This window comes from Simochromis diagramma, unplaced genomic scaffold (genome assembly GCF_900408965.1).
Source record: "Simochromis diagramma unplaced genomic scaffold, fSimDia1.1 OVJJ01000293.1, whole genome shotgun sequence".
Taxonomy (NCBI): Eukaryota; Metazoa; Chordata; class Actinopteri; order Cichliformes; family Cichlidae; genus Simochromis; species Simochromis diagramma.
The window spans coordinates 3,354,508-3,369,000 of NW_024386801.1; the positions used below are offsets into that span (position 1 = coordinate 3,354,508).

At 39.0% G+C, this 14,493-nt stretch overlaps 3 protein-coding genes across 5 annotated transcripts; 2 read left to right on the plus strand and 1 right to left on the minus strand.

Annotated features, from left to right (window-relative positions):
* The first annotated feature begins 518 nt into the window (after positions 1-518).
* On the plus strand, positions 519-3,745 carry ccdc34 (coiled-coil domain containing 34). Its single transcript, XM_040025186.1, has 7 exons — positions 519-663; positions 911-1,161; positions 1,244-1,367; positions 1,480-1,587; positions 1,673-1,831; positions 1,915-2,044; positions 2,898-3,745. Exons 2-7 carry the CDS (start codon positions 926-928, stop codon positions 3,098-3,100), a joined length of 960 nt encoding a protein of 319 aa, XP_039881120.1. The 5' UTR covers positions 519-663; positions 911-925; the 3' UTR covers positions 3,101-3,745.
* LOC120729533 (ras-related protein Rab-19) lies at positions 3,652-7,881 on the plus strand. 3 transcript variants are annotated; one of them, XM_040025193.1, is made up of 5 exons: positions 3,652-3,714; positions 5,117-5,211; positions 5,795-5,983; positions 6,375-6,558; positions 7,319-7,881. In XM_040025193.1, exons 2-5 carry the CDS (start codon positions 5,161-5,163, stop codon positions 7,600-7,602), a joined length of 708 nt encoding a protein of 235 aa, XP_039881127.1. In that variant the 5' UTR covers positions 3,652-3,714; positions 5,117-5,160; the 3' UTR covers positions 7,603-7,881. The 3 variants fall into 3 exon arrangements, with proteins under 3 accessions (XP_039881127.1, XP_039881126.1, XP_039881128.1); XM_040025192.1 differs by lacking the exon at positions 3,652-3,714 and adding an exon at positions 3,764-5,040; XM_040025194.1 differs by lacking the exon at positions 3,652-3,714 and having other exon boundaries at positions 3,875-5,211; positions 5,795-5,977.
* Positions 7,882-7,975: 94 nt separating this feature from the next.
* Positions 7,976-13,673, minus strand: hdhd5 (haloacid dehalogenase like hydrolase domain containing 5). Its single transcript, XM_040025183.1, has 8 exons — positions 13,297-13,673; positions 11,497-11,700; positions 11,278-11,390; positions 10,794-10,887; positions 10,686-10,719; positions 10,412-10,586; positions 9,233-9,421; positions 7,976-9,141 (listed from the first exon to the last, which is right to left on the minus strand). Exons 1-8 carry the CDS (start codon positions 13,405-13,407, stop codon positions 8,730-8,732), a joined length of 1,332 nt encoding a protein of 443 aa, XP_039881117.1. The 5' UTR covers positions 13,408-13,673; the 3' UTR covers positions 7,976-8,729.
* Positions 13,674-14,493: the final 820 nt, after the last annotated feature.

The following is a 14,493-nucleotide window of genomic DNA, read 5'->3' on the forward strand; positions in this document are numbered from 1 at the left end:
AATATAGAAGCATAGAAGCAGTCATTCTAATGAACCTCACAAAATGATTGAAGGTTTATCATATTTAAATGTCCCAATTGCCTTTTTTAATGAAGAAACAGCTAAAAGTTTACACACAGTGTGTCACACACTCATCACAAACATGAATGTCATGGTAATTTTGGGCTTCATATGATGTCTTTGAACTTTTTTCCAGATTGGAACGGTTGTAGTATACATAGTAGTATATATATAGTATACATCTTTAATGCCTTAGAAAACAAGAATTAAGTTAACAAGTTTGAATTTCTTTTCGGATTTAATCCTTTAAAGCAAAAAAAAAAAAGTGGCCTATATTTTAGTGTAATTTAAATTGGGAAGTAATATACAAACGTGAGATTTTGTACCATTATTGCTTTAAATAAAAAGTGGAAATGTGAAGCAGTTTGAGCAGGTTGATTAGGACTGTTAAACTACGTGCGTTTTTGTGGTGTCGCCATGGTTACGAAAACAGCGTCCAGCTGAGCGTGGGGGCGTGGTGTATCATGGGAAAAAGTTTGTAAATCACTTCTAACCTCCGCTGCTGCAAACTCGTGATTGGAAGAAGAGACCAGCTGGCCTGGAAAGAGACAGTTAACCTGTAAAATTAAACATAATAGCTCCAGCTTGCATTTGTTTTTTCCGGTAAGCTAGTTTGCTCTGCTAATGTTTCATAGCAAGTCACAAAATGTGTTTATGTTGTCGTTGGAGTGAGCTAAGGAGCTGAGCTAACGTTAGCATGCTGCTAAATGCATATTTTCATATAGCGTCGTCCGTGTCTGGCATTGGATTTTCAGATTTATGTGTCTCATTACCCATTTCTTTTACATTTTACATAAGAAAACAGAAAAGACTTAGCGAACTTTGTTCGCTTTTGTGCTGTCCGCTACAGATTTGCTGGCTAGTGATGTCTGGAGAGAGGCTACCCAACGGCTTCAGCTCGACCCCTCTCAAAGATTTCCATCCATCAAAGGACTTTGGCGACGGAATCCTATCCGACGAAGAAGACACTTTTTCTCTGCTTTCTCCAATCTATCATGACAGCTTCGACAGTGACGAAGAAGAACTGAGATCCACCCCAGATCAGCAGACCACTTCCCCCAGAGAGAGGGATGACTCCAGGCTCAGTATTTCACCATTCAGGTGCAGCAGTAAAGCTTTAGTTCAGCTTTAGTTCTGGCTTGTTTGCGGCATAGCTAATTTTATATCTGCGTTTATTTTATAGATGTGAGCTACCAAAAGCGATTTCGGAGCAGCCTGCAGCTTCACCTACCCTCAGTGCGTGGGAAATGTGGTTGGTGAATAAAGCAAAAGAGGAGCGTCTTGAGCAGGAAAAGAAAGTAGAAAAGGCATGCAGTCATTAGTCCCATCCCCATAATAGAAAAGTGTTTTTATTCTGATTGTAATTTGTTGTAGTGACCATTTCACCCCAATAAAAGCTCCGTGTGTCCCGTATATTAGGAGCACTTACTAAAAGAAAGAAAAGAAAAACAAGAACGGGAGCAGGAACAGAAAAAGCTCATCATGGAAAACAAGATCCAAGAATGGCTAAAGCTTAAAACAGAACAGGTAAACAACTTCTTAAGTAAAATTGTTGTGTTGATCTTCTTATCTGCTACGCTACAGTCTTTTATGTTTCTTGTTATAATTCTAGGAGAGACATGAGCAACTTCTTAAACAAAGAAAGGAGGAGGAGGAGATGCAGAGGCAGCAGGAGAGACGGCGGGAGACTGAACAGAAAGCTCAACAAAAGTACAAAGACTGGCTGCAAAGAAAGAACCAAGAAAAAATAGAAAAGGAAAAGAAGGAGAAAGTAATCAGGCTCTCGTTCAGCTGTCTCTTCTTTTTTAAATTCCAAATGGTTTCTCAGAGATTTCTTTTGTATCTTTTTGACAGGAGGAAGCCTCCCTGAAGGAGGAGCAGGAGATGGAGCGGCGTAGGAGGGCTGAAGAGAAGTTTAAGGAATGGCTGGCAAAGGCGAATGAAAAAAGCAAAGCTAGTCCCAAAAAGCCCAGCTATCCATCAAGTATGTTTATTTGAATTAACTTGGCGTTATTGGGTTTATTTTACTCAAACATCATAATCATTCCATAGAATAGAATAGAATTCAACTTTGTTGTCATTGCACATGCACAGGTACAGGGCAACGAAATGCAGTTTGCATCCATCCAGAAGTGCTTTAGCCATGATATAGATATATTACAATATATATTAGCAATAATATAGATATGTAAGTATATTACAAAAATGGGTCTATTATGGTATGTTATAATGTACACGGTATGAAGTATGTTATGAATATTCTATAACTATAAGTATGTACAGGCTGTAGTGAGTACAAGCTATGAACAGGATATGAACAGGATATAAATATGAAAAACTATACAGAAATCTGAGATATACAGTTATACAGAAATGTGAAATATGCAAGTTATAAACAGTTGTAGGATTAAAAATTATCGTATGTACAGAATGATTATTTACACAGAATTATACAGTAGTGCAGTTAAGATAAGTGAGATATGTGGATAATTTCTACAGAGGCTATATAAAGTGCTAGTGGTTGTGAGTGGTGGTTCAGTCCATGTTATTATTGTGTGTTTGAGGATACAGTTGTTCATTGTGTGTGTGTGTGTGTGTGTGTGTAGGTGGTTGTGTGTGTGTAGGTGGTTGTGTGTGTGTGTATGTTCAGTCCATGTGTTAACGTGGGTCAGATGTCAGGAGGCAGAGTTCAGGAGTCTGACAGCTGTGGGGAAGAAGCTGTTCCGGTACCTGGTGGTCTTAGTCCGGAGGCTCCTGTAGATAGACGGTAGCTCATTAGTTTAATTAGACTTCCAGAGATTTATGTGTCACTGTTGCATTGGATTGTTTTTCTCTAGGTCCCTATGACAAATCCTACCCATCGCCCAGTTTTGTCAATCCAATCCCCTGGAAGCCAATCCATGTCCCTCCTCCAGAACCATCCTCCCTCGAGACATCAAGCAAGAAACCTCTGAAACAGAGAAAAAGTCAACAGAGCCTCAGCAACACGTTTAGGCTGAGAAACACTCAGAGTCCAGCACATTTGCAGCAGAAGAGATGACACAGCAGGTTGACGTGTATGACTGTGATGCGGCAGCTTAGTTACGGGCTTAACTGTGATTTCTGCACAACCACAGCTTCTGGGCCAAGACTCTGCTGAGTCACACAAGGATTTTTGTTCTCTTAAGGTGGTTGTGGTGAAGACGTATTTGGTTTATGTTTTTTTTTTTTTTTAATTAATGGAATTATTCAAATTTTGATACGATGTTCGTGTGACTAGATATTTAAAAGTCCAGAATACAATTTTCTGTAGATGTACTGCAATACTTTTTTTTTTTTAAATTTGGATAAATGTGGCACAGTCAAAGATCTGTTTCGGTCTCATTCATTCTGTGGTCAACAAAACCACGTTTCATTGCACTGAACAAATAAGGCACCACCCGCATGACAGAAAGAAGGTGGCTGGTGGTCACAGCCAAAGATAGACCCAGCTTGGTCAAGTGCCCCTCACACTTCACACATTGTTCTGTGTCCAGCTGTGCCTTGTTCTTCTGTGGGCTGAGATGACGACAGAATGTAGTGAGGGGGTGGAAAGAGAGAGAGAGAGAGAGATTCAGAGCAGTATGCTCAGTCTGTGTTAGCATCTCACTGTGATGCCAATGTGTGAAGCCTGAGGTAAAATGATTTAAATTATGCTTTTCTGGTGTGTTTTTGTGCAGTTTCTTCTTGTTCATTTTGTGGTTAACTCTTTACAGTTTCCTGATTGCTCTGGAATGTGTTAGCTGGTTGTAATCAGGGAGAAGAGCTTATGTTTTCTTTAATTGTTAATCATTGTGGGGTGGGCAGCTGTTAAAACAAAGATGTAACGTGATTACATTTCGTCGTGAGTAGTTTTATTGGGTGTAAGGGTGTAGGCTGTTTGCTCTAAGGTATTTGAAGCCTTGTAAATAAAACCTTTCTCCACATGAAAGATTAGTCACAGGGACACAGAAATTTGAGAAAAAAGTGCTTTATTTTATCCTTGGAAGAAAAAGTCAAACGGTAATGTTACAACTTAAAAAGTAAGAAGCAACATGAGATAAAATAACATCAATGCTCAAACCAATCCAAGCAACCAAAACTGATCAGATGAGAAGGAAAGGGGATCTTAAATACCTGCTGATCGGACCAATTTAGACACAAGGGAACAAAGCTAATCAACTAATATTAGAGAAGCAAAATCAAGCTTTAATTTAATTGTTACTCTAACCTAACAGTAATTAAAAGAACAACTAAATACCTTACTGAGGAGACACAGAAAATAAATGCATTTAACATAAATGACTCCAGCTATCTTCCTATGATCTTGGAATACGTGGCATCTCCCAATCAGCACTTTCTGTATTAAATAGTGATGCATTCAAAGACACCTCTTTTGCTCGTTATATGCTGGCAGACCATATGATTGCTTGGAGAACCCAGCACTGCAAAACCAGAGAAATTATTAGAAATTAAAGTAAATCCAACAAATTTAACATACACTCTCAGTGAACTTTGTTAGCTATATTTGCTAGTACTGGATTGGAGCTCATTTTGCCCCCAGAACTGCATTAATTGTTCAAATGTCCCTTTCCACCACATCCTAAAGGTGTTCTTCTGGATTGACATCTGTTGACTGTGAAGGCCATTTGAATATAGTGAATTCACCGTCATGTTCAAGAATCCAGTTTGAAATGATTTTGCCTGGTGCATTACCCTGCTGGAAGACGTCACCATAAGAGCACTCAGACCAGCCCGTATTGGACCAATAATCATACCACATTCAAAGTCACTTAAATCACCGTTCTGGCCTATTCTGATGCTCAGTTTGCACTTCCGCAGGTTATCTTGACCATGCCCACATGCTTAAATACTGATTTTTATAGTTGCATGGCTGCAAGTGTAGCAGTCACACCCTCTTAAAATGGGAAGTCTGCACTCAGAGTGAACCTTCAACACTTTTGTTCACTCCTATAATTTACGGTAAGTTCTAGCTACTCATTTTAGCTCGACCTTTAAGAGCTTTTGGTAATGAATGATTGCTGTCTGGCTCTTTCAGGTATTGAGTCCTGTTAAACATACAAAGAAAATCCATATCCCAAGATGCAGTGGTGCAGGTGGGCTGGCAGTTGGAAATCACAACTTCCAACACAGGTAGGAGGCGTGTCTTATACTGCCTCAGAAGTAAACTGAGTGGCGCAGGGGTGTAGCAAGCACAAAGAGTGACAGTCTAAAGGGCAGAAGGACAGAATGTGACTACTGGTGTAATGTAGATATGGAAACAAACTCCTGATGAAGAAACAGCTTTTGGATTCTGACTAGTCTTTCTCAAGGAATATTGATTTTTATCCCTGCTATGGAATACCTGAGCTGATTGTGTAATATTTTCTGATTGTTGAACAAAGGTTAAAGAATGGGTTTAAGATAGCAGAAGAAAAAAGCAAACTGCTTCACTAGATTTGACAGATTAGATTTGACAGAATCTTTACTTTTTATTGAGCTCTGGATGGATCTTTCACCAGGGATCAAACTGTCTGTGTTACTTCTGCCAGTAGACAATTGATTTTTCCCTTTCTTTCTCAAGGATGTGACTGCTGTTTGTGTAAATATTCTAAGATCTTATTGACACAACTTGGAAGGGACCGGTTCATTTGCACTGAGGCCCAAAGGTATTGGGTCTCGTCTTACAGCGATAGTGTTTTTTCCCTCTCTCTCTGTTCCTCTTGTCACCATGCAGACTGCTGGGCCAGAGATTGAAGACTCTTTTGACTTTCTTTTTAAAATCATCTTGGTTGGTGACTCAGATGTTGGGAAGACCTGCGTGGTGCAAAGCTTCAAATCTGGCATCTTCATCGAAAAGCAACAAAACACCATTGGTGTTGACTTTACTGTTCGTACCCTGGACATTGATGGCAAGAAGGTGAAGGTAGATGACTTTTATTTTAAGCACTTGCATCACAGCTGACAGTGCAGTCATGTCCACATATTTAGGTGTGTGCAATTTATGAGATCCGTGCGGGTGCACTCTTGTCTTAAAGTAAAGAATTCCTTTTGTTTTAGTTCTTCAGAGAAAGGGGAGGGGCTGACAAGCTGTCTGTAGTATCCTCAGTGTTTCTGTTAGCTTTCTGGGTGTGTTGATTTATTAGCTGCTAGTTTATAATTCTGTTTAGACATTTGCAGACATTTGTTCAGAAACAACTGCAAACAGCAGACAAACCTGACATCATACTTGAATAACTTAAGAGTTGTACGCTGTTGATCCTTAACCTATTCTGTATAACCGGTTAACCCATATTTGTGTTATCTGTGTTTTGCAGATGCAGGTGTGGGACACTGCGGGACAGGAGCGTTTCCGCACCATAACTCAAAGCTACTACCGCAGCGCCCATGGGGCGATGGTGGCCTATGACATCACTCGACGCAGCACATTTGAATCGGTTCCACACTGGATCAGGGAAGTGGAGCTGTACGGAGCTGCCAGTGTGGTGCTGATACTCATTGGTATGTAAACTGTCTGCACAGAGCAGAATATATTTTGGAGTTGTAGATATTGTCACAAAAAACATGTTACAAAATCAATTCAAACAACAAGACAAAAGTCACTTGCAAAGTCATTAGCAGATCCGTAGATTGTGCTAATAAAGGGATGAACATGGTCACCAAAAAGACTGAAGTAGACTGTGTTGTTTAACAATGTGTTAACAATATGTGCCAAGAAAATATCCCAAACAATGTCACACCAGCAGCTTTAGCTGTTGATACAAGGCAGGATAAATCCATATTTTCATGATTAGATCAAATCCTGATCTCACTAACTGAATGCAGTATTGTTGTATTAATTTGCAATAGGTCAATGACATGAAAGAGCATGCCAGTGAGGGAGAGTATTTTTATGTAGAGTTTAGATATTCTTCTTGTGTCTCTGTAGGTAGTGTATCGTGTAACGTCCACCTACAGACCAAAGACATATGCATAATGTGCTAAAACAGCGATTCCGGTGTGTGACTGTTGTCTGTATTAACCCTAAAAAAAATGTATCTTATAGTTAAAGTCTACTAAGTTTGTTGGGAAAGACGTAATTCCAAAAAGTCAGAAACATGCCCCATGTTTTTGACGGGTAAAGTTTAAATGTGATCTGAAGACTTGGTTGTAGTAAGTGTTGCACTAAAAGAATAATTGAACTGAAAATGATACAAATCATAGCTGCAAATATCTGCTTCACTTCTGTTTTTACCAACTCTGGTTCTGTTCACCACTGCAGGTAATAAGTCAGATCTCCACACTAAGAGACAGGTGCTCTTCGAGGATGCTTGCAATCTGGCAGAAGACAGTGGTGTGCTGGCTGCTCTGGAAACCTCAGCCAAGGAGGCCCAGAACATAGAGGCCGCCTTCATTCTTATGGCTCGAGAACTAATGGCACGCAATGGTATGACCATCATAAACGAGTCCTCTGAAAACTCTCCTCAGTTCATGCTGAGTAACAACTCTCACCCGGTTCCTAGTGCCGTGGTTACAGATAAAAAGTGTGGGTGCCGAGAAGGCTGAAGCAGAGAGTCACTCGAAGAGTGGGAATGGAGGCCTGAATACTCAATTTACCTGTTTCTCTACCAGAGAATGGGATGTTATTTAAAGAGAAACTGTGTGTTGCAATGTGTGTGTGAATACTGGTTTTGTATGTTTTGACTTTTTAATATTTAACATGTTGTAATATTATTCTAAGGATAATGAATGTGATGACAAACCACTCCTCTGCCAGAGGACTCTGTACACAGACTCCAGCACAGTAAACACTACAGTTTTACATGTAGCCTTGTGTCATTTTAATCCCTTTTTTTTAAAGGTTCTTTCGCATCATATGGCTTTTGAAGTACAATGCCACAGGTTTAAGTCACCTGCAAATCACACATTGTTAAACCAGTTACAAATGTAAAAACTGTATTTTCAGTGGCGCTGTAACTATAACTGCAGTCTTCTAACAGACATTCACTATTCATTATGTGAAAAACCCTACTGTTAAATTCCACCAACTTCAGAAAATAAGACTAGTTTTTTTCAAAATAAAATTTAACATGCTGCTGGCTAAAGTAAAAAAAATGATGTAATACACTCATAGCTGGCAACTTAAATAGAGCTTATACATCCATGTTTAAAAAAAATAATTAGGTAAAATATGACAGCAGTAAAAACAAATGAGGACCTACAGGGGTGTCTTTTTTTTGACTGTGCAAATGCCTGAAGTGGTAATGTCACAAAACTGTGTCTTTGTACTGTACAGCTCTTTCTGAATCAGTCTAAACTTGCTGGAAAGATGTAACTGTGGAGGAATTCCACCTGAAATCCACCCGTGAGCTTATCAATACTTAAAGTACTAAAATGTGTAATTCAACAACTTAATGTATGTACTCAAAAACCTGAATTCCTTGACTCAGAAACAGTGACGTCTATTATTGAAAACTTAAACTTTTTTAAAAGAATTCAGCAGTGGTCTGATGCACTATTATGGATGACTGATTTAAAATGCAACTTCTATGTATTTGATATTATTCCTTTTCACAGCTGACTCTATGGCTCGTTATAACATAGTAACACCTACTTCTCCCCTGTAATAATCAAGGGAATGGTTTGATAACCTGTTGCTAATGGTGAAAGATCAGACTATGAGATGGAGACCCCTACTGTAGTGGCCAGCCTTCCTGCTTAAATACCAACTCAACCGCCTCCTTCACATCATGCACCACGAAGGACGGTTGAGTGAGGCTGGGATCGAAGCGGAAGTCTCTGTGACCATGGAAGATGCGTTGTTCTGTGACTGTTTGCGTTGGGTCTGAGAGCAGCTCCTGTTGGTCTTTGCTGTACACTCCTGTGCACACCAGGATTGAGCTACATCCCTCGGGGAGATCCCTTTCTACCACACCTGAAGCTCCACCTAGTTCTGCTGATGTCATTTTAGGGGTGTCATCAACAGCTGAGGGATCTATACTTCCACCAGCACTCTGAGCCTGCATCTGTGCCTTGGTGTGACGAGAAGACTGGAGGTAGCGATTGTAGAGGTTGGCGCCATATATGTCGGCCATGGGATTATCACTATAAAAAAAAAGAAAAAAAAAAAAGGACTCAGTTCAAATTATTTTTTAAACTGAATTTCTAAGTGTTAAATGTAGACTGAAAAACTCACCCTATAGCATACACCCTCTTCACAGGCGTGTTCCAGCCAAGTCTTTCAGCCTGTTGTCTAATCAGCAGCTCAGCGTAGTTATAAGTCACCACACTGGGCTTCCCAATCAGAGCCTCGTACTTGAGTTCGTATCCTGTGACCTTCTTGTACAGAGACTCTAAGCACACCAGGAACATACCATGACCAAACCTGTGATGCAAGGAACAGGAAATACAGTGTTGTGAGAAAGTTTTTGTTTTGTTCCCTTTCTTAGTTTTTTGCACATTTGTCATATTTGTGACTTTAACGTTACAGATCGAACTAATTTTAATATTGGGCATAACCTGAGTAAATACAAAATGCAGTTTTTAAATGATTTCATTTATTAAGGGAAAAGCTATCAAAGCCAACTTGGTCCAATATAAAAAAACCTAAACCTATAATAACTGGTTGTGACACACTTGGCAAGCAAGCATTTGTGGAGGAGCTTTGCGCCACTCCTCTTTAAATAATTGTTTTAATTCAGGCACATCAGAGGGTTTTCAAGGATGAACTGCCCGTTTAAGTTCAGATGCCAAAGAATCTTAATTGGAATTAAGTCTGGACTTTGAATAGACCACTCCATGATCTTCATTTTGTTTTGTTTTTTAGCTATTCAGAGGTGCACTTGCTGGTGTGTTTTGGATCATTGTCCTGCTGGACGTCCTTTAGATGTTGTTCTGGGTTCTTTTGTGACCTGCTGGATAGGTGATGCACACCTGGGATAATTCTGGTACGCCGGGCACTCTTGGGAAGGTTCACCTGTGTTCCACGTTTTCTCTCATAGCTTTCACTATGATTTGCCTTTGTACCCCTTTCTAGACTGATAATGTCAATGACTTTGTTTCTTAGTGGTTTCTTCAGAGTGTGGCATGATGTGTTGCTTTCTTGAATAATTTTGCCTAATTCACTTAACTTCTATTGAAGAGGTTTCTTTATTCAACAGGTTTCTCAGTAATCAGGCCACTGTGGCTGGTGAAGCTGAACTCAGCTCTCAAATGTGGTTACTCAAAAGTAATTCATGATTTAATGAGAGATCGATCACTTTTTCACACAGGGCCAGGTAGGTTTTGATAATAGTGCTTTTCCATGGCACTGTATAACAAGAATACTGTAAAATTTGAAGGTTGTAATATTTCAGACTGTGGTGTTGATGTGTACCGGGGATTCCAGGCCTCTGCCATCCACAGCAGGTCCATGTTACATGCCAGGACGGGGATGTGAGGATAATGCGCTGAACTCCAAGTGCTGCCTGGGTTCCCACCAGTTAGCAGCACGTCAACAATAAGCTGGAGGTTGGTCTCCCATCTAACAGGCTCACCAAATAAAACAACAGCTGTAGGACCAAATAAAAACAAAACATACAATTAGGCCACATTACCAGAAAATCATTAATTCTCAGGGATTATGTAATGACTGCGCAAAGGAAACATACCATCTATTGGCCGTAAACCTTTAGTGGGCGGCACCTGAAGGACATTGTGCAAAGTTGGCAAAACGTGTAACTGAACTGAACATAAATGGATTAAACAGTATTACTTACAACATCTTTGGGTCTTCTATTGTGATCCACAACATCTAGGACTGGGTACGCTTCTCTGAGCACATCTATAGTAACAACATCCTGAAAGCCCAGGCTGAAGTTTGGCGAGTTAAAGTCAAACCGGTTGAGCAGGAATTACAAGCTGGAAATATGTAGAAAATCTTAACAGTGTTTTGGGTATGTGGGGTTTTTTTTGTAACATGTTTTCCAATGTTTAATTTATTGCATTTCTTTATATTTCAAATAACAATGTTTGACTTGAATTAAAAACAAAAACAAAATCCCACTAACTCAAAAAAACAAAAAAATCTGTTAAAGGGCTTCACAGAGACTGTCAAGCAGTAAAGGGAACAAAGGGTGAAACGATTAAACACTGATAACAAAGTGGAGCATGGAGAAAAACAAGTGAATAAACAGAACATTCAGCTTTAAAGGTCAACATCCAGAGTGCAGGCACCAGATTACCCGAGTTATTGCAGGATACTTATGAGCGACTTCCTCTACTGGACCCTGTCCGGAGACCAGCACACGCATTTTGTGGAACTGGGTAAACATTCGCAAAGGACTATGGGATAGCATCACCTGGTCTGGAGACACCTGAGATAAAGGGAGTCTAGAGTAAATGGCTGATATCAAAGAATATTAAAAACAAAATACACGAGACAAAGCAAACTGATAATGTTTTAAAAGGCTCTCAATTTACCTCCACCTCAAGCAGATGTGACAGATGTTCCGCTTTTGTCTGCCTCATGCAGTTCCCAGCATTAGTGACAAACACCACAGGGACCTTGTATTTTCCGCTGCGGTCCACCAGGTTTTTGAAGCACTGCTTGGCTGCAGGGATCGGAGTCTTGCCTCTCACCAGCACCCCGTCAATGTCAAAGAGGAGCCCGAAGGAGCTGCTTGCCTGAGGAGGGAGCAGGCGACAGAGTGGGGACATGTGTAGTATGACAACATAAGGTTACTCATTAACTGATACTGCATTCTGAGCAGTCTTTGAGAGCTCATCGCTGCAGGCACACTGAACTGAGTGAGACTTTGATCCCACTGCAGCTTCTATGAGCTATGCAGCATAGTTTTATTAAAGTTAGTGATTGAACACTGATGAATAGATACTAAAATAATCTATATCGTACTATATACTATAGTATACTAAAAATACAATGATCAATGTGTGCAGTGAGTAGCCTCAGCATGCTCTCCTGCTGGGACATTCAGTCTCTGGCCTTTTGCTCCACCATCTCGTAAGTTTCTACATATTTATAATAATTGTTCTGAGATTTTAGCTTATTATATTAAATAATTTCCTAGATATTGTTTAAAAAAGAGCCCATCCACTCACTTTTTTCACACACTGAAATCTAAGGAAATATTCAAATATAAATATCTCAAAGTTCTTTCACATTTCTTACCATAAAATTTAATGAGGATCTGCGTTTGACAAATAAAAATATGAAAAACATCCATGCATTCCTTATAAGTCCCTTACAAGTTTGGTGTGCATTGTAAACATAAAAAATTACTTTATAAAAATGTAAAATGTGGCACATTTGTCCTCTGGCCTCTCCTTCAAGGTCAAACAACATCAAACATTCAGTCTTTTATCTTCAAAATTATGTTTAGAATCCTACTGCCATTGTTTGTATTGGCAACATTTAGGAAATGATATTGGTATATGGGGACTAAAAATAATATAGTCTGCATCCAAATGATGTTATATTTGACCTCTGACCTCAAGCTTTCTTTGTGGAGTTGACTCCAAAATGTATTATATCGTTAAAGAAAGTATTATCAAGAAAAAAGAGCTGCAAATCAGTACCTATTATCCATTACCCACTCCTACATAATATTTGTATAATCAAATTAAACATCTGTAATCCTACCTTTACCTAATTTTTACTGCACTACAAACTTCTTAAAATACATTTTTTTTTAAAACAAACAAACAAAGAAAACAAAATTCATACATACAAAATGTAATACTTCCCTTAATAGCAGGTAGCCTTGGTGGAGGTTTGCACTCTGAGTGCTTCTTCTTGTAAAATACAACTACGTCATTCAGAAATTTTGAGTCCTCTTTCCAATGTGATTTTTTATTAGCAGTTTTCAAATATGGCACTCTGCAGGACTGCTTGACTTTTTTAGTTAGCCAATACCCAGACACATGAGACAAATGTGAAGTTGTGTTCAAACATGGTCCGAGATTTCAAAGTGTGGAAAAAGATTTGAAAGTGGGTGAATGGGCTTTAACAAAAGAGACTAAAACTTCACAGAAATCACCGGATATTTCCAAACTTTAGATTAGAATATTTATATTTAAGTGAAAGATGGCTGAGCAGAAAATGTTAAAAAAGAAATTGGATAACTTGAGATTGAATACTCTTCTGTCAGGATACATTTCTTTGACAAGTAGCACTGAAATGGGATGGAGCGCCACCGTGCTTTCAATCAGCACTCCCTTCTCCACTCTCGTTAATACAGTTTGTACAAAGCGTTGACTTACATGGCTATAACGTCTTGAGGCCGAAGACTGGGTGTTCGCTTGCTTTGCTGCTCCCTCGCAGCTTGATTTCAGCAGCTGCCAGCCACTCTTTAAATATCTCACTCTCTGCATTGTTTCAGGCACTTTAGTGGAAAAGGCGACGTGTAAACAACAACAACAACAACAACAGACACGGCCGAGCTAGCTTTAGCTGCGCCAACGGTAACGGCTAACTTAGCAAATGTGACCGCTGAAGAACCGGGTCATGATATTTTTATCAGTCTAAGTCAATACCATACTCTGCGCTCCTCATACTGTAATATACGGGTGTATACCGAGGAGCGGTACAATTTGTCATAGCTCTGAGGACGCATGCGCAAAGAAGCAAACCGTTGAACTTCCTGGTCCAATATTACGTCAACAACGGAAACCCACACGTTTATCATTTTTGTAGAAATGAAAGTCACTTTCTAACTTTCTAACTTTGAAACTCAATAAACTCTGTACCTGAACATAATACTAATATTATTATTTATTTATTAGTTTCAACATCATGTATAAATAACTGTAAATTTCATGGCAAAGATACAAAACTATATTATCTTTAAAAAAAGACCCCAAAATATTACATTTTATGATTTGCATGTTTGCATTTTCCCCCCTCTAATTTTCCTCATTTCTGACACATTTCATGTATAGTTGTATAAAACAAAACGAATATACGAATAATTATTTTTTTTTGTACATATTTTTTCTTGATTATTTGCACTTACTTTTACAAAAACTTTACTTAATTTTATCTGGGTTATTATAACCAGTAGCAAGGTTTGTTGACATTTTTACCTACTTCAGTTAGTTTACTGTCATTCTCCTTTGCAGATGCCTTTGTGCCACCCACCTCCACCTCTCATCACTCAAACTCCATTCAAGCCACCTTCATCTCAGCTCCGGGGGTCCTGCTCTAATCCCTTTTACAGCCAGGGTCCATTCGGCTGAGACAGGCCATCGGAGTCTAACCGTGTATATTCTGTTCATCGATAAATCATTTTCATCCTTTCTAATAATCTCTCCTTATTGAAACGCTTCTATGTAACACATTAGTAAGCATAAAATTCTTATATATGTCATATTTAAAAAAAAAAAAAGTACATGATTTTAAAAGTACAAATAAATTCATATTCTGTAAACTTTGAATAGTATGTACTTGTTTCAATAAAG

Bases quoted from the DNA above. Each gene is read 5' to 3' on its own strand.
- LOC120729533 (XM_040025193.1), top strand. From the start codon at position 5,161: ATGCAGTGGTGCAGGTGGGCTGGCAGTTGGAAATCACAACTTCCAACA. The intron at 5,212-5,794 runs GTAGGAGGCGTG...GTCACCATGCAG, and splicing joins AATCACAACTTCCAACACAG to ACTGCTGGGCCAGAGATTGA. The intron at 6,559-7,318 runs GTATGTAAACTG...TCACCACTGCAG, and splicing joins TGTGGTGCTGATACTCATTG to GTAATAAGTCAGATCTCCAC.
- hdhd5 (XM_040025183.1), bottom strand. From the start codon at position 13,407: ATGCAGAGAGTGAGATATTTAAAGAGTGGCTGGCAGCTGCTGAAATCA. The intron at 10,587-10,685 runs GTATGTTTCCTT...TTGGTCCTACAG, and splicing joins AGGTTTACGGCCAATAGATG to CTGTTGTTTTATTTGGTGAG. The intron at 9,142-9,232 runs GTGAGTTTTTCA...TTTTTTTTATAG, and splicing joins AAGAGGGTGTATGCTATAGG to TGATAATCCCATGGCCGACA.
- ccdc34 (XM_040025186.1), top strand. From the start codon at position 926: ATGTCTGGAGAGAGGCTACCCAACGGCTTCAGCTCGACCCCTCTCAAA. The intron at 1,588-1,672 runs GTAAACAACTTC...TTATAATTCTAG, and splicing joins TAAAGCTTAAAACAGAACAG to GAGAGACATGAGCAACTTCT. The intron at 1,832-1,914 runs GTAATCAGGCTC...TCTTTTTGACAG, and splicing joins AAAAGGAAAAGAAGGAGAAA to GAGGAAGCCTCCCTGAAGGA.